Here is a 19726-nt window from a genome sequence, read left to right as displayed (position 1 = left end):
TAATACTGTGTAAACTGTAGTGCCTGTGAACGTATCTTGTTAGTGTGTATCTGATAATATCAGGTTAAAGGGACGATGGAGAGATTTAAATGTGAATAAATCAGAAAATAGAAAAGAAGTACTGATAAAAGATGCTTTATTAAATAATTTTGTTTCCTATCAAATTGTAAACGATAAAGCATTTTACTAAAGACTATATGTTGAAAAAAAATTTGTAATCAAATTAAAGTACATGCAAAGTATTGTGCCATGTAAGAATTATGTAAATTTGAAATGACTAATAGAGCAATTCTTTTTGAAAAAATGTAAAAGTTTTCCTCCTAAACTTCAGCAGAGCTCCTTAAATTAGACTCTAGTCCCTTTAACAGTGAGCAGTGCTAGAGCTTATAACCTGTGCATGCTTCATAGGGCTGTGACAACAGTTCTCTAGATCTCTGTCTCTCTGTCTGCCTGTCTGTCGCTCCTTCAAATACAATGTCGTGCCGCACAGCCATCACCATAGCAACCATCTGTCAGCCCCGTCTTCTCGGGGCCCTCTGACTCCTCTCATCTGCTCACTCTTCCTCCTCCTCCTGTTCTTTGCCTCTTCATCCTCCTCGTCAACTTCTCAGTCTCTTCACCCCCTTCTCCTTCTCTGGTTCTCCGTTCTCACTCTTATCTCTCTCAGCCTCAGCCTTCTCCACGGTTCTCCACGGCTTCGATTTTGCTCTGCCATGCATAATCTATCCCATCCTCTCACCATGGCTTTGGGGTGGTGGATTGTGTAACACTTACTTTGTGTGTATGTACGCACGTATGTGACCACTGGAATGTGTGTGTGTGTGCGTGTGGCTGTATTTGCGTGCGCCTGTCCACCTTTTTTCTATGTGTGTTTGGTTGCGGGTGTTTGTGTGTGTCTGCGTAGGCCGCCAGTTGACCATCTTCAACAGCCAGACAACAGTGCGCGTTGGTGGAGGCGAGCGAGGTGCAGCCATGTTCCAGGGACAGCTGGCTGGCCTTTACTATAACGGCCTCCGCATCCTCAACATGGCCGCTGAGGGGCACCCCCACATCAAAGTGGAGGGGAGCGCGCGTCTTGTCGGCGATATGCCATCCTCCTCGATCACCCCGCAGTCCAGCGCTTCGGCCGGAGGCAACCGTTCAGACTCCGCCCCGTCCATCAGTGACATCACAACCACCACAGCCACTAACAGGAAGCAGGGTGGAACACCGCAGGTCAGAGCACCATCAAGCTTTTCTTTGTCATCTCATGCGAGGAAAACCTATTAAATCCAATCTGTGTGGTCACATAAAGATCTGCTGTTCCAATGTAATTCCTCAGATATCTTCCTTTCGTGTGGCAATAGGTAATTAAAAAGTGGTAATTTGCTTTGATAACTTTCTTTTAGCACTCAGTAAGAGGATTAGCATGCCGCAGCCCACTAATCAAGGATGGAAAGATATAACAGGAAAAGTGGAATTGTTTTATACTCCGCTCAGAGCTCCGCTCACTTTACTCATGGACCACGTTTCATATGCAGTGTTTCACATAATAATAAGAAGCACTGGATAATACGTCAGATTTCTTCTACTTTTGACTGCTCAGTTCATTTCACCCTATCCCTAGCATCATCCCCTTTCACACCAACCCTCAGTATGTCCTCCTCCTCACTACATCTATTAATCTTCTCTGTGGTCATCTTCTTTTCCTCCTGCCTTTCAGTTCCATATTTAGCATGCTATTATCAGAGATGGCAAAAATACAGACGTTCTTTAATGTCTGTAAAAGGTAGAGCCTCTGAAAAGTAGCTCTTTGGACAACGTTTCTACAAGCTATTTTTGTGCAAAGCTAAGTGCTATATTAATATAATAATAAAATTATATTAGTACATGGGAATGCAGACTTTTTTCACTTTTCCTCCATACCCAAACAGAAAAATGTGTGCCGTCAGGGTTTAAACTGGAGCTCCAGGAGTCTTTCTTAATGTACAAGCTGTCATCAGCTGACCTGTGCTGCTGCTGAGGTTGACTGCTCTTTGTGGGTTTTCACAAATGAATTCAACATGATGTAAGCAGATATATTCAACAAGCTATCTTGACTGATTTCCATCCCCTACACTGACAGCATACTGTTTGTGCTGTCTTTATACAAGACAATATACAGTTAGATGGAGATTGAACTTAAGTGAATAATTCTAAGCATCATCAGCTAAAATTCAAATTAATCTCTGCTACCCTTTATGTAAGCTAACACAGACCAAGAACACCAAGCCACTGTGCTCCAGTCCAGCACAGTGCTTTACATTCACCACATTACAGTAAGCTAAACTTTTTATCCTACACTAAACAGCTGAGTATTTTCATATAACTTTGAATAATACAAAGTTAGAAATACGTCAGTTTGTTTTGCAGAATGTTGGAGCTTGAAGCCTTTCAGGTTGTCAGATATCACTGATCTGTCCTTACCTTCAAATATAACCTCTTTTCTTTCTCTCCCATCCTGTCTTTCTCACATCTTTCTCCATCTCTGAGTGAAATACAGTAGCTGTACTGTTAGCTAGCAGACACGCTGTGTGACAAACTGCACACAAACATTTTGTGCGTTGGCTGATATTTGTTGAGCTGATAGAAATGTTGCGTTTGAAATAAATTGCCACTTAAAAAAAACAAAAAATAAATTTACTTCCTTTATCCTCTGTTTCCGTAGTGCTAGCTAGAAGTACTGCAATCACAACTTACAGACTAGTCTTACCAGATTAGTCTCACCAAGAATGCTGTTTCAGATCATTCTAGCTATTTAAATCCCTGAGTATAGACTATAAATGATGCATAAATTACTATAAATTTCATCTATTTGTATGCAATAAGCCCTGATGATGGATACACCCATAGGGTTATCTTTTTTGAGTTATTCCCTCCATTGTGACTCATATCATTTTGGTGTTTGAAGGTGTGCTCTGATGTGAGGTGATATCTTCTTTCAAATGTGTTAAATAAAAAAGTAATGAGCCTATTTTAAAAAAAATAGACTAGTAAAGTATAAATACCTGAAAATATTAAAGTATTTGTGCTTCATTACTTCCCTTCTGCCTGCTATATATTGTCCTGTTAGGGCGTGCATTACCCATCGTAGATTAAAATTAAAATTAACTAGAAGCACAAGGTGGACAATGATGACTCCTCAGGGGCTACTCAAAGGCAGATGAGAACTGAAAAAAATAGTTTTTTTCTCATGCATAGCAGTAATCTGACAGGGTGTATAGCACAAAAAAGTTTCCAGATAAAACTCAGATGGTAAATATAATAATTACAGCGTCAGCTCCTTAGGCCCCTTGGGCATTAGGATACTCCAGCATCAAAGTCTTTCACCTGACTTTAAAGGGAATCAAAGTCTGAACAAGTCTTATCATCTATAAGTCTGCTGCAGCCACAGACTGTATATAAAAGTTGGACATAGCCACTGTGATATCACCCTGGAGTTTCCCATTTTTAAACTTTGATTTGAGCATGTTGGCTATCCTTGGCACTGCAAGATATGGTATTCTGTAGTGCTATTTAACAGCAACAATTGCAAGGTAGATTAGACATAAAACGCCAAAACCCAGTCGAACCCTATGAGCAGCACTTGGCAATAGCAGGAAGGAAGAACTCCCTTTCAACAGGGAGAGACCTCGTGCAGAAACAATTTGAATATAAATTCATAAATAAATTCATAAATAACATAAATTCATCAAATTTATGTTGTAAACTGCAAATTCATCTTTGTATGGGGTCTATGATTGCGGCTCATGGGATATATACAAGATTTATTTAGAGTTATATATCCGCAAATAGAGGAAATAATGCCACAAAACTAAAAAGTCCAATATCTTTAAAAAAAACATAGCTTTTGCTCCAGGAAATACCATAGGCACTTTTCCTAATTATATTGGGTGATTAATAGGTTTTTATTTGCCCTGCAGCACTGTTTGTTTGTCTTTAATGGACAGAAGGCTCACTTTTTGCTCCAGCACAATCACAGAAATAGACTAGATGGCAAATTTACCGCTAAGTGGTCCCTCCCTTCTAAATTACTGCAGGAGAATTGTTTGTGCCAGTGGAGGATGTAATAGCTTTCCCATAATATGTAAACTGATGCAAATGGTACAATAGAAACACAAAATTGTTATTGTGGCATTTTTATAGCGGCAGCAGCTGAAGAGTCGATGCTAATGTCAGAGGATACATTGTGAGCAGGTACACCGCAGACGCCTCTATTGTTCAGATCACTACAGAGATGTTATCAGGCTCTTAGTGGGCGTCTGTGTGCTGCAGTTCTCCTGTGTTATAAAACTGTGCGCCAGCAGCACTGAAAAAAAAGATTTATTTTTTTTTTCTAAGTGATACAAGTTGCCATGGAGATAGTGAGCCCCACTACCCGCTGCTTGCTTTCTTTCTCTCCCAGCCAGTCTCCCACAGAGACTAGCTCCTCTGTGTATAAACCGCCAGCTGTTTCAGACATAAATAATAGAACGCAGAGAGCTGTGAGCTAAGCCTCAGGCATCAATAATGGATATGAGAGCTGGAGGGATAGTGCTGCAGAGTGACAGTGCTGTCACAGGGCCTTTCTTTTCACACTCTTCACTGCTCAATTTCTCAATGTGTATGCGATTTAAGCGAACTGTTCCTGCGCCTGTGATTTACTGATGTGAATGCTGAATCTGGGATGTGGAGCTATGCAGTGCAGTCAGCATGAGAAGTGGGTCAGACCCACTATATGCTCGATATACCGCAGCACGGGCGTTTGCTCGTCTGTGCAAGTCAAATCACTCCAGTTGCCCCCCAAACTCTATTTTTGTGAGTATGTGTGTTTGTCTTGTTTAAGAAGAATCTACAGCTTCCCTATTGAGGCTGCCTAGTGTTGCCTGGCAACCAATCTGGCCTTAATCAAGACACACATAAAACATTGAATCCACACACGCGCGCGCGCATACACTCAGGTGGATCGGGAACAATAAGTTGTATTGCAGCACGTTGCATCAGAGGAGGGGCAGTGAGAGATGTCTTACAAAGGTGCAATGGGTCCGGGCACTTTGCCGGTTTCTCGCACACGCCTCAAGTTTGCGTGTGTCTCTCAGTGGATCTGCCTAAGTTACCCCATGGGTTTGCTCCTGCCGTCAGTGCTTTGTGCAGTAAGAATATGTTATGTGCTTCCTCCTGACGTCCACACTGTGTCGAGGCTTTTTTCGTGGGGTTTTTTTGCGTGTTGAAAAGTGGAAGGGATTAATAATGCATGACAGCTGAGCACCAGCGAGGAGAAGAGAGGGAGAGTTTGTGTGAGTGTTTATGCTAGAGGCTGCGCTGAGTCACAGAGCTCGAGTTTGGTTTTGATGTTCCCTGTCTGTCGGTGGATGTGTGTTTGCGCGCATTCATGTGTTTGTGTGTACCTGTGTTTGATGGGAAGACTGATGGAAGAAACTCGAGGCTCGGAGCTCTGCCCAATTGGCTACAGGAATCAGCTGACCCAGGCACTTCCACGTCTCATGCCTCGCTCGCTCCTCTCCTCTCCTCTTTCTCCGTCTGTTTTTTTTTTCTCTCTGCCTGCATCGCTATCTATACATCTTTCACATCTTCGTCTCCATCTTGCCTTTCTTCTACTTGTTATCGATCTTCTGGTGATACTTTCTCCCTCTTCCCTCGGTTATTTTCGCTTTCCCTTTGCTCTTTCTCTCCCTTCATATCTTTCCATATTTACTCGTCACCCCCCCCCCCCTCCTCTTCTCCCTCCCCCTCCCTCCCTGTCTGTGGTTGAGCTCCAGTGATAGGCTGTTAATGCAGGCGGTGTATGAGTCTATCTCACCATCTGCAGTAGTGGAGCTAGCTCCTCTCCTCTCTCGTCAGGATCTCTTCATCAGCCTGCCAACTTCAGCCTGATCTGGTGTATGCTCGCGTGTCTGTGTAGATGTGTTTAAATAGAACTAGACCAATGGAGCATGTTTGGCTGTCATAGAGTTTGTGTGAGTACATGTGTGTGTGATTTCCAGTTGTGAAAGTAGCAGACAATCTGTTGAATCTTCTGCAAGAGAGTGTGAGGACTGAGTGCAGCTACTATGTGTGAACTAGGCAGTCAGGGAGGCATGGATGGTCGTTGGCACTGTTCGGCGGCTCAGGTAGAGATTTTACTCTTTAAGCATGCAGATATTCTTCTTGTCACGCTCGCTTTGTCCACCTGTATCTATTTTTTCCTCCCTATCAGTGTTCATCTGTGTCCATTATTATGTCAGCATGCTCTATTGATAGACCGTGAAAAGATGGGAACAAAGAAGGAGGGTGAGGCAGAGGGGCGGAGGATCCTCGGGCATACACTTGCTTTGGCAGATTTTCTCTGAACTTCTGTGGGTAATCAATGCGATTTAAGTTGTGTTTGGCATGTCCCCATTTTTCTCTTGTGTTCACTGCCTCCCTTGCGATAAGTGGATCAATACTCCAATTGACACCCTCCCTTTGGATGGGGTGGTCAGCTGACAAGGTGATGTCACAGATCAGAGGAGGGACATTGTAAAAATGTGCTCCTCGGCTTTTGTTTTAGCTGAAGTCAGGATTCAAATCAGGTGTCTGCGGAGGGCACATAGGTGTCTTTGAATCAATCATCAAGCACCGTGGCTCAAAATTGATCGCCGACAGGTGTCAGGGGTGGTGTGTTTCCTGCGGCCTGATTGGTTCATGTGCTATTTCTTGGCAAAGGCACAGAGGGTTTATTGACTGGCTGAATTCCAGAGGCTAAGCTCGCCCTAGCAGCATTTGACAGTCCAGTGGGCAGAACTGATTGGAAAGGCAGCTGAGGAAAGAGTACGAGTCAAGCATCAGTAACCGAATGTAACTTTTAGGCCAAACTGGACTACAGCAGACTTGTAAGGCCAGTGCAGGCTTTTTCAGAGGTTTCACATCTCCGCTACTCACACCAACTGTGCTCCTACAGGAAGAAGAGACTGCGAGGTTTAATGGCAGTTTAATGAGTTTCCGTTTGCTATTCTTGTCCTAACTTAGACATCTCAGCACTTTGATTTGGTTTAGATTTCTCCTCCACTTTAGTTTCCACCTCTGTTGCTCTTCTCTCTTTTTTAGCTCCGCTGCTCTCTCGCCTCTCTTTTATTCCGTGGGTTACTAACATCCACTGCAATGCATCACAATCCAATTTTAATTTAATGCTGGCACTGAGCACCCAGTGTGGTTAAAGCACACACACGCATGCACACACACGCTCACACATTTAATATCTCTCATGCCGAAGCGTCAAGGCGGGCGATGTTTAACAGTAGTTCATGAATATGCGGAGCACATTAGCACCGTGTTAAGTAAAGACCGCAGCACTTTGAAGTGCTCCTCCTCCTCTCCTGTCTTCTTTTCTCTTTCTTTCTCCCCAATAGCCTCCACCTGAAATTCCTTTTATCCATCCATCTATCTTTAACTCCCTCCCTCTTTTCTCTCCTTTCTCCTCGCACTCTGGCTGGAACTGCAAATCAACGCACAGGTCCCCGCTGAGGGTGCACACTCCCTTTTTTTTCCTCTTTTTTTATTCCCCATCATTTCTAACAGCCTGAACTTAGAGTTGCCATGGCAACAAGAGGAGCAGGGACTGAGAGGAAAAAGGGCGCCTTTTCCATTGAGAGGGAGCAAAGCATGGAAAAGGATCGGTCGTTGAGTGTATTAGTGGATTGGTGTAGGTTAGAGGTGGGCTATAAGTAGAAAATCAACATGGTGCTCGTGGAGAGGTTTTGAATAAAAGAGATTTAAATAAACTATCAAACGCTTAACAGATATCTAATGAAGGCTGGTTTTATTTTTGTCCTCAGCCTCACGTATGAGCATTTGCCAGTATCAGATGGAGATGGCAGAATGCAGATAGAAAGGCCAGAAGAGAACAAAGGATGGGGAGGGTTGAGACAGTACTAGATAATAACTAAGCAGTCTCCTTGTGGTTTTAAAGGGATTCAGTGTTTCTCTTCTCCTTCTTCTTTCTTCTTCTCTCCTTGGCACTCAGGTTTTGGCCGCCTGCTATTGCTGGGGGCTGTAACAGGCAGAAGTGTTTATGGTCAACTGAAAACGGGTGGGCGAAAGATTGGTGCTGTGTGCTCACACATACAGGAAATAAACAGAAGGGGTGTGGGGAACTGATGGTTTCTGTCTTAGAAATGATGACGATCATGAGTTTGTATGTATATGAATGTGTGTGTGTGTGTGTGTGTGTGTGTGTGTGTGTGTGTGTGTGTGTGTGTGTGTGTGTGTGTGTGTGTGACACGTTTGCCAATTTTTCTCCATCTTCTCTTCTCAGTCGACAGACGACCTGCTGGTGGCATCAGCTGAGTGCCCAAGCGATGATGAAGACATTGACCCATGTGACCCCAGTTCAGGTGAGAAACATTAACTAATATACATGTGAAACTGCCTTTACGCAGCTTTTATGTCACTCATGGGCAAAATACATCCCCCGGGCCCTCTAAGTCTGGCCGCCAACATCCAATAAGTTAAAAAAAGAGATTAGTTATCAATATACATGCTCAGTATGTGGCCCTTGGAGAGAAAAAAAACAATGCTTCCTACCTGTTTTACATCCTCCACTCGCACTGCTACCCATTTTTATGCTCTCCAGTTAATTTTTTATTTGCGCTCAGGTTTCCACCCTCGGGCATTACCTAACACTCTCCATCTCTTCCTATCTTCCCATCTGTATCCTGCTCTTTGTCATTAAAATTTCATTTTTATATATCCCATTTTATTTACCTCCTCCCTCCTTCACCTTTTTCTTTTCCATCCCCTTATCTCTGGACAGCCATAAAATTTGATATTTAAATTCTTCCTTATAAATCATTTAATATGGTGTGAAGTCTCACCGTACTGCAGCTCTCTCTGGCTGTTGTAAAGTGTCAGAAGTATGTAATAAAACCTGATATAACGTGCACCTGTGCTCTGGATCCTCCTCTAAGCGATGTGTACTGTAATCTAATTACGCATTATGTGATGATATGTAAACAGCTTTGGCTCTAAGCTGTAGCTTTCCCTTACCAGCGTGTAGCATTATGCAAAACGCTTGTCAAATAATTCATCACCATGATGCATTGTGTCTTCCAGTTCTCCTCCCACCATCATCGCAGGCAATCCAAATTAATAATGTATAAACTAAACCATCATATAACATCAATTTCCTCCTCTCTCCCCTCACAGCCCGCCCTCCCCTGCCAGAGGTGAAGATGTTCCCGGGTCCGTCTGAGGTGGTGCGGGAGAGCAGCAGCACTACGGGCATGGTGGTGGGCATTGTAGCAGCTGCTGCCCTCTGCATCCTCATCCTTCTCTACGCCATGTACAAGTATCGCAACCGCGACGAAGGCTCCTACCACGTGGACGAGAGCCGCAACTACATCAGCAACTCAGCCACACAGCCCAATGGCAGCGCTAAGGACAAGCCGCTGGGCATCGCCAAGATCTCTAAAAACAAGAAGAACAAAGACAAGGAGTACTATGTCTGAGGCGGATGACTTCTTAAACACAGACATATACGCATACACCTTTATATATATAACGGTATATGTACATAAATAGATATATTCTCAAAAAGAAAAAAATACACACAAACACACATGACATAGACATGCTGATCTTAATGTTTACTCCCCAATAATCACACCTGCACACATGCTGGCAAGCACAAACATGCACACAAACGAGCCCAGGCACACACACACTCAAGCACAAACATACACACACAGACTGGCCTGAGGGCATGAGCCCTTACTGTACAGTATTTACCAATGAGCAGAGCCTCTGTGAGAGGCTTCTTTTATGAACATTAACACCATTCCAAATGATTTAGAAAGCACCAGTTCAACTCCCAGTTAAGAACCATTTTGGGTCAGCCTGATAAGAAAAAAAAAGAGACTCCCCTGCCACAGTTGGACCTCTTCAGTTGGACTAAGAGAGGTCAAGGAAGACTTTAAGTGAAGCACATGGCAGACAGAGTGTTTGCGTGAGAGGCAGAGCACCAGAACAAAGATGTAAAAGCACCAAGACAAGCACCAAGTGTCTCTCTTCCAAGCTTCTTGGCCTTTCTCCCTGTTAGCAGATGGGGCTAGAAGAAGCAATGAGGATGCTGAGGAAACAAGCACACCAATGGTCCAAGTCTACCCCCAGACAGCACGGCAGGAATTCAGGGTGTAGCCAAAGAGAGACAGTGAGTTGCGAGTGGATAGGCAGCGGCAGGGCTGGTGCACCATTAATATAACGGATGGGCTGTGGTTGTTACGCTGCAGCGCTGCTGTTTTATGGCACCCTGAAAATCACAAAACAGTGTAATCAGTGAAAAACTGAAAGATGTTTTCCTGGACAGGAGACTTCAGATGCTACCTACAGGCACCAGTCTTGCACTGTGGTGTCTTGCACACACACACATACGTACATAGACTACATACAAACACACACATGGTAAAATTAAAAAGGATCTACACATGCAGACATACACTTACCTGCAATGCTAAAAGCGCAGCATATCTTCATAACTGACACTGAAGACTATACAAGAAGACATTGGTGAAAAAGACAACGCTCATAATGATAACTGTTATGGCAACGATAATGATGAATATGAGGAACATTTGGGCAGTATAGACTCTGGGGAAGGGAGGGGGGGGATCTTATTGCACGTGAATTATCTTACTCCGTGTGATTTATACCGCGTTGAAACTCCAGAGGTTACATCGTGACGCACCACCATCATAAACTCACCACCTCGGCTTGAAGTATTTCTGAGTACGCACTTCAAATGGTTTTTCAGTCTGTGGGATACAACAATGATTTCAGTCGCCAAATCGACTCTCAGATCAAATCTTCATCGGCAAAGCGTGACCATCTCGAGTGTGCTGCATGCCCGAGCTGTGCTGTGGAGTGGTGGCGTGTCCCACTAAGTCCAAAGGTGGTAGGTTTGTCTGCAGGTGGGAAAGGAGGAGGGGGATGTTGTGGGTTGCCGTCGGACACGTGCGCCCCACGACAGGCCACATCCTGTTTCCTAGCCTGATGTCTTACAGGTCACACCCACTATACCTACGCTAACCAACCACCTTTTATAGCAAAAACCAGCTGAGGAAAAGAAAAACATAACAAAGTAAATGTTACCATGTGTTGCTAATAGATAGAAAAGTCCAGTTCTTGATGCCATTGGCTATACGACAACTTGAGTTGCTTTGATTTCATTGGCTCTCCCTTTTCTCTCTTTCTCTTTGCGTCCTCATGTATTCATTGCTGTTGGTTGACAGATGAATCAATACTCGTGACATGTCCCAATACGGGACAGACGGATGGGTTTCCCATGGGCAATGGCGAATTATCTGTTTATGGACTTTTTGCAGTGTCTGAGCCCTCTGCAGCTCAATAAGTGTAGCCCCACAAGATACAAACAGTGCCATGACATGAACAAGCCCCTACAGTTCTTCCAAGCAATGTAACTAACCAGTCGGATGCATGCAAAACAGACCAGGGCAAGGAAGGACATGAAACAGACTGTGTGTGAGATTTCAAAGTATAAATGTCAAAATTAACTTAACATCTCCCCTTATTCTCGCCATCCTTAACTGGCCTTTTTGACCTGCCTCTTTCGTGTTTCCCTCTCGTTTACTACGTCTCCCTCTCCTCCATGTCTGTTGCTTTCCTTTACCTCTATCTCTGTTGTGTTGCCATCTGAAAACATAGGAGGCGTCTCAACAAGTGGGATTATTCTACATCTAGGTGTTCATTAACCATGTTTATTTTCTATATGTACAATTTTTCTACAGTATTTACTTTTATTTTTATTGTTACGGTTCTTTGATGAACATAAAGTGGAAATTTATTATGAAAAATAGTTTTGAAGATTAATGAGTAAATAAAATATTACCCAAGTGAGCTTTTTGCGTGTTTGTTTTTCACTTCCCATCTGCCTGCGGACATCATTAAAGCGCCTATTATCGCACCCCCCTCAGCTATGATGATATCGGATGACTGTCTAATTAACACAAGTCAAAAGGTAGCAGGGAATCAGAGGGCAGATCTTAGAGGAATAGTTCCCAATAAAAAGAAGATTGATGTCAGGCATGTCTTTTAGTTCCAGCAAACCTTATTTAATGGACATAAGAGACTGTCATCAGTCTCTCATGTAACAAGTACAGAAATTAAGGGCATTTCTGTAAATTCAGAGACCATAAATTGCACATCTATCCACATTCTGTTTTATCCTTTCAACTTTTGTTTCATCAAATTAAGAAAAGAAAGCAGCTCTTCCTTTCTAGGTCCCACACCATTTTACTGGGATGGCAAATGCACAAATATACCCCACTGCACATACTAAACAGGGCTTTGAAGCACAACTCTGTGCTGTAAACGCAAAGTCTCTGCAGAGTTGCTGTTTGCCGGATGAAAGATCCCTGAGACTGCAGAGCTGAACTTGCATCCTCAGGTGAAACATACAAAGAGCTGCTATTTCAATAAACACCTCCCCAGTTGCATTATCTTGTTCTCTCGCTGTTTGTCTTGCTTTCTTTTTGTCTTTGCAGAACAGTCTGTGCTCAACAAAAGGCTTGTGTTAGGTTGTAGCCATCTGCTGCTTTGCTGTCCTTGGCCACAGACAGCTAGGACAAAGATAAAGACAGAGCCCTGCAATATTTATGGAGTGAATACAAAATAACGCTGTTTCTCGACAGTGTACAATAATCTGATTGTACAACACACAATCAGATTATTAGTATTAGCAGCAGATAATCTGAATTCTTTAAACAGGTTGTGTCACTGAGATTGAGATCTGTTTTTCAAGTAAGATGACACACAGATAGATTGTACATGTTCAGAAATGCAAAAAAGCATGTGCAGAGTGATTGGAGATTCATAAATATAACCTTTTAACAAATGTTGCAGTGAAACAGGAAAATGTAGCTTTGCATTGTTTGTAGTTTATTATTATGACAATGTTAGAATCCAAGTTTTTTTTCCAGCTTCAGTGTGAATAAGAAGCACAGTTAATGACAAGTTTTACATTTAAGCAAATAAAAAATAAATAAATTAAAAAAAACAGGCAATCTTGCAGTAGTGCAACCCTGTAAATAAAAGTAAAAACAATACAGTGTAAAAAAAATACTCACTACTTCACTAGGAAAAATTTGCATTTATTTATTTAAGGTTACATTTTATTTATGTGACTCCAGCTAAATATTTTTGATGTTTATTGTTTTTGCTGAATATTTTTCTAAATGTGCGAATCTAGGGACGTGTTATATGGAAAAAATAAAAACATGAGAAATGAGTATATGATTGTATATACTCAAGTATATAATTATGTGCCATTTAAGTCTTATTTGCAAAAAAGGATCAGAAGTTTGCTTCCTTAACACATTTTTTTAATAAAATGTCTGTGTTTGTATGTTTGAAGTAAGTTGTACCTATACAGTATTGTGTATTTAAGTATTTTCACCTCTCATTTCTTTATATTTTTTCCAAGAGCCAGACATTCTTGTATTTTGAAGTGGTCTGTTCAAGTTCTTCAGGTTTTCCGTGGGTATTTCAAATAATTTTGGGGGGACATTGACAGTGTTTTCATTCATTTTCAGTCCAGTCCTTGCACCTGGCTATTTTCAGAGGAATGTTTTGTTTTTGTTAAGCCACTTCACACTGACCTATGAATCATTCAAGCATAGAAAAGGACACTTGATTCAAGGTATGAACCAGTGTTGTGTCTACACATAACAGACAACTTAGCAAAAAAAATCAATTTTAAGCACTTTGCTACTAGCAGCCTGTCACAAACACATGTTCCCAGTTTTTAGCTGAATCTGTGAAAAATGCCAAAGATAGCGTACAGTTTGACAGGCATAAAACAGGATTTTTGCACCAAGAAAGTGATTATCTAACGTGATTCCCAAAGATCTACTGGTTGAAAACTTGAAAACTTATATCTCAGCAGTTTGTCTCAGTATATCTCAGTTGTGCAAGTGGGTCCTTAAAAATGTGAAGGAGCTGGACAAGTGGAGGACTAAAGAAGTAGTTGCAGGCCTATAAAACTATCTACAGCAGACGAACATTCATGTCATTAAGAAATATGACAGACCTGAGAGAGATGCATCTGGCGCTTCAGCTGATCCATCTATGGCATCAAAACCTCATCAGAAATGGTCTCAGTGGAAAGGTGGTTGCTTAACTACACAAGAAATGGACTAAAAATCAGTGGTAACAGGGATCATGGAGTGATGAATCAACTTGTTATCAGTATGTATGGAGGAGGTCAAGAGAGACATACAGCATTTAATGTCTACAGTCATCTGTAAAACATTGTGAAGGCTCTGCCACTGTTTGGGGCTGCATTTCACCCAGTGGGGTTGGAGGTCTTGTTAAAATTGATAGAATTATGAGTGCCGAAAAGAACCATTTGTCACAAAAAGGCGGGCTGGTGTGTTTGTGGTGCCGACCCAAAAGCTGATATGGAAGAGACTAAAACTAGGCGAGCCATTTATTTGGCTGAACAAGAAACAAGAACAAGAATACGAAAAAAGGCACAGTGAACCGGGGCGAAAACTATAACCTAAACTGGGAAAAACAAAACTATGAGACATGAACATAAGATACCTGAAAACCTGACATGAAGGGAGGAAAACAGACACACCAACACTTTATTTTACTTAAAGAAATACCTAAGGGATTTCGGACTCTGTTGAAGAACAAAGGTGGTCACAGACTTTTTGCACAGTACTTAAAGCATAGAGTTTGTGATGAAATGTAGCTAATATCTCTGTTTTCCTAGATGCCCCTGAATATAACAGGATAATGTTAGGCAATGTCACATGTAGTCTGTGGAATCAGAAGGGAAAATGCCATTCCAGCTTAGTTTTTTTCTCTTGCTTTCATCCTAGCTCATCCTCATCAATGTCTGCACACACCTGTGTTGGTATTGTTCAGCTCGTGCTCCACAACATCCTCCACCTCACCATCCTCATACACCCACATTTATATGACTGACTTATCTGATAAACATATTGCAGATTTAAAATTCTCTTCTTGTTTGCTTCATCATAATAACTGTTCAAATTCACCGCCCACTGATGTGTCCCTTCTACTTTTGTTGTGGCCTTGGAGCCAGACCATGACACATGTCATTACAAAAACAGTGGTAAGGCCTTGTTTGCAGACAGAGGTAACAACATCAGAGCTGTCCGGTTTATGATTGTGGTCTATGGGGAAAATTCTTTGTGGGACAACAGGGGATTTTATTTGCTGCAACACACTGATATATACATTCTCTATTAGGTTAACAAAACCCGAAGATAATCCAATTCAGATACCCTCAGAGTTATCCTTAGTATGACTTTTGCACTCATTCTGTGGAATTATACAAGTTACAGGCAATCAAAGTACCTAAGGTGTGCTTTTTAATTTATCATTTCAAAGCACATTTGAGCCCTCATATCTACAAGAGATGGACGCATGAAATTTTTAGAGCCAAATTCATTTTAGCTGCAACCAAATCCATTTTACACACTCCAACTGCCAAAAACCCAGAATCCTGTTTTTGTTAAGCACATTATTTTTTTGAGTAACAATCTTTGAGCATCAGTATGATGGAATATGATGACAGTTTTAATAACAAAGCTGCAGCAATCTGGACACTTTTCATTAGTATTCACTTGAACTTGTACACACTACTACGGTACTGTGTTGGACCCCTTCAGGAACTTCATTCTTCTAAAAAAGTGTTGGAAACATTGACATGATGACTGTACATTTGTCGGCTGCACATCCATGATATCCGTGACATCCCAAAGATGCTCTTCCGAATTGAGATTGGTTACTGTGGAGGCCATTGTCATGTCCAAGAAACTGGCTTAAGATGATTTAAGCTTTGTGACTTGGTCTTTCATCCTCCTGGAAGAAGTCATCAGAAAGTTCACTGTAGCGTAGATATGATAGCAACGATACTTAGACAGACTGTGGCACTTAAATGATGCTCAGTTGATACTAAGGGCTCCAAAGTGCAAAGAAAACCCCCACAGCATTACATCACCGCCATCAAGGGAGCATAAATCTAGGCTTTTATGTTGTTTACACCAAATTCTGACCCTAGTGTCTGAATATTGCTGAAGAGATTGAGATTAATCAGTTTTTCAGTCTTATATAGTTGAATTTTGATTTGATTTGATATACCTTTATTAGTCCCACAAGGGGAAATTTCATTTCATAAGGCTGCCGACCTATTGCACGCAATGGCGGCGCCATCTTACCCTCCGACCATACATACATTACACAAAACATCACATGGGGAAGACAGGTCAGAGAGGTATAACAATGGAAAATGCACCACATGAGGAAAGATAAGGAGAAACAAATAACTCCCCCCAGACTGAGCTCCAACAAGGAGATCAGTTTGAGAACAGGAAAAAAAAACCTCTGCACATAGCACATGAAAAAACTCTTAATACACCAAAGAAACACATGACAAGCAACAGGGGAGGGTAAAGGGTGAGGGACAGCAGATTTAGACAGTACATCCGGGCCTGCAGCCTGTGCGCTGGTCTCCTTGATCCACCGTCAGCATCGGAAGGGAATAAGCATCGAAGGCGTTTGGAAAGGGAAGGTGGATGAGTGTGCGCATATCAGTGTATATGTATGTGTGCGTGTCCAGAGTTCAGCTGAGACAGTGTCCTTCGCCCTGCTAGGCTAAGTAAACAGTCTTCCAGCCAACCCTAGGTTTTAGAGAACAGACTGTGAGAGAGTGTTCCAGGGAAAAGTAATACAAAAAACACAAGACTAGACAAGGACATAAGAGGCTAAGCAGGGACGCTAAGGGAGAGGAGGAGGAGGAGAGGGTGACCCTGATGACCCTGTAAAAATTTTAGCCTCAGTTTTTAGTTCTAGTTTTGACATTCTGTGCATTCAGAGGTGCTCTTCTGCATACCTTGGATTTAACAAGTGGTTGTTTGAGATACTGCTGTCCTCCTATCAGCTAAGACCATTTTCCTGAGGCCTTTAACTCAGAAAACTGCTGCTCACTGGATATTTTCTCTTTTGAACCATTCTCTGTAAACTCTACAGAGGTTGTGTGGGGAAAATCCAAGTAGATCAGAAATACTCAGACCAGCTTGTTTGGCACCAACAACCACGTTACGTTCAAAAACAAACTTTCTTTGCAATTCTGGTGCTCTGTTTGAACTACAGGAGGTCATCTACATGTGTAAAAAATGCTTAAAAAGTGCAATTTGTGTTAGATTTCATGGTTCATGTAACCATGTAGGACAAAAACTAGCGACAGCATATGAAAGGGAACCCTTAGAGATGCACGGTGTGCAATACACTGGAATTGCAAGGATGTTGAAAAAAATCTTCAGGATATAAAAGTGTTTCATCAATATGACTATATTACAAAATGATTTTGACAGAGAAAGAATCCCAGTTAGAAGATTGGCCTGGTATGAAAATGTAAAAAGAAGGGAAAAAAATAAAAAAATATATTTTTAAAGAAACCTTTCACAGTTACAGTTGTTGTACAAAGAAAACCATCTGATTCTGAGGGTGTCTGGTGGGAGGCACTGATTGATTTTTCAGACACACTGTTAAGAAAGGCTCTTTTCTAAAGCTGTTTGTTCAGCATCATCATTAGTCTACCTTTTCATTTTGGCTTCTCACAGTCACAATCAAAAGAGGACATGGACACAATTACAGTGGCTTGCTGTCCCACTGAATCTGTAGCAGACCGCAGAAATGAGATTGCCTAAATGGAGTGCAAAATATGTGTCTCAAAAAAAGAATTTTTAATTGAAAACACACACAAGAAAAAGAGCAGGAACTCCCTAATATTTTCCACCTCCCTCACAAAGGTGTCGAGCAATCAGCAGCAGATTGATCCACAAATTCAGCTGGAGCGCACACATGCACACAGGTGCTGTACAGCTTCTCCCTGCTTAGTCCTTCATCTCTACTCCCTCCAGCTGTGCTTGTTAGACTCTGCCTATCCTTTCTTTTTCCTTCTCTTTCCTTTTTTTGCCTTGTGTATAAGCAAGCCACTGTGGGAGAGTGTATCCTTGTGTGTGACAGAGTGTGCGTGGTCGTGTCAGGAGCTCAAGGCTGCATTTTTCTTCCTGCTTTGGAATAAATTACAAGGAGCTCTTTTCCTCAACCACATCAAATTCCCACAGTCCACACAAGCACACACGCGCGCGCGCCTGTATGCACACACACACACACACACACAAAAAATGTATAAATACAAAAGATGACAACATGAATGGAGAGCAAAAGCCGAACATTAAAAAGAAGAAAATGTCAAAGGGAAAAGAAACTGTATATGGTATTTCTTTTTTAATTACTGTGTGTGTGTGTGTGTGTGTGTGTGTGTGTGTGTGTGTGTGTGTGTGTGTGTGTGTGTGTGTGTGTGTGTGTACCTGAATCCTGAATGTCCTTGCAAGCTGGCTGCGTGTCCTGCTGACGTGTGAGGAGAGTGTGGTAGAAAAGAATATTATGTCCACTATTATCGAAATGTGCTCATCATTCACAACAAATATGAGACAAGAGACAAAACAGATTCACACCTGGTGCCTGTTCTAATTTTTACTGTTTCTGGCACGACTTAATGCTTAAATGCTTTAAAAAAACAAAAACAAAAGATAAGTACATGTAGGTCTGAAACAGTTCCTTACTTGGATGTGAAACTAAAGGCAAAAACAAAATATAAAGGCATATGTAGATATCTAGATACCACAGAGACCTGGAACATTCTAATATAACAGAGTCGTTAAACTAATTAACTGAATATTCTGGTTTTAGGTTAAACTCCAAGCATCAGCTACAAGCTTTGCCTTTCATATCAGCTGACTGTCCTGCTTTGTTTTTTGGTGTTGGCACCTGCCAGTACGGAGGAGATGAAGAAGACCATGGAGAAGATTCATTCATGTAGTGAAGGAAGAAATGCAGAGTTGGTGTGACAGAGGAGGATGCTAGGAATAGGATGAGATGGAGGCAGATGACCTGTTGTGGCAACCCCTAAAGGGGGCAGCTGAAATAAGAAGAAGAAGAACAACCAAGAGGACTGTGCAGCTGAAACTAAACTAAAGAAGCTTTTTGTAAGCCTACTTGTAACCAGTAATGATGTAAGGATATTCATCTATACACTAACAGACACTTTATTAGATACAACTGGCTGGTACTGCCTCAATTCTTTGTTGCATAGATTCATCAAGGTACTGGAGTAACTTCTATGTGATTGCATGATTACATATCTGCTTTACACAAACTCTCAAGCAGGTATACATAATAAAGTGGCCACTTATGACCAAATGCCGAAAGGCAAAATCGAGTAACCTGAGATTAGACTCCGACCGAAGGCTCTTTGCTACATGTCTTTTGCCACTCTTTCTATTTCTCCCTACTTTACTGTCGCCTCTTTACTGCACTATATAATAACAAGTGAGTGTCTGACGAGTGTATAAGGTACTGCATATTTGGCAGCAAGAGTGTTTTTAAGAAAAGCTGTCGTAACGTGCACTGAAGCTTTTTAGGCAGGACCAGATGACTCAAAGGAAAACTGAAATTTCCATCTGCAGTCATTAATATTTGTGGCACTCTTCTGTTCAGGAACCTGAACGCTTTTCCATGCGTATACATGAAAAGCCAGGGGTGGCAAGAGGAGCAACAAAACCTCAACACAGATGAGCGCAGGCACTCAGGGAAACAGGGATGATAAGTCAGATGCAGAAAATATACAATGAAGTGG

General features: G+C 41.9%; 1 protein-coding gene across 15 annotated transcripts in view; it reads left to right on the top strand.

Annotated features, from left to right (window-relative positions):
* nrxn1a (neurexin 1a) overlaps window positions 1-11886 on the top strand; it is a 68090-nt gene extending 56204 nt beyond the window's left edge. For all 15 annotated transcript variants that reach the window (XM_082544258.1, XM_082544254.1, XM_082544261.1 and 12 more), the window contains 3 exons: window positions 905-1215; window positions 8291-8369; window positions 9181-11886. In XM_082544258.1, coding sequence (XP_082400384.1) covers window positions 905-1215; window positions 8291-8369; window positions 9181-9482 — 692 coding nt within the window. In that variant the 3' untranslated portion in view covers window positions 9483-11886. The remainder of the gene's footprint in view (window positions 1-904; window positions 1216-8290; window positions 8370-9180) is intronic.
* The last annotated feature ends 7840 nt before the right edge of the window (window positions 11887-19726 follow it).

The sequence above is a fragment of the Aulonocara stuartgranti genome (assembly GCF_965226115.1).
Source record: "Aulonocara stuartgranti genome assembly, chromosome: 8".
Taxonomy (NCBI): Eukaryota; Metazoa; Chordata; class Actinopteri; order Cichliformes; family Cichlidae; genus Aulonocara; species Aulonocara stuartgranti.
Note: the sequence above shows the minus strand (reverse complement) of the source record. Positions and strands in the feature narration are given on the sequence as shown.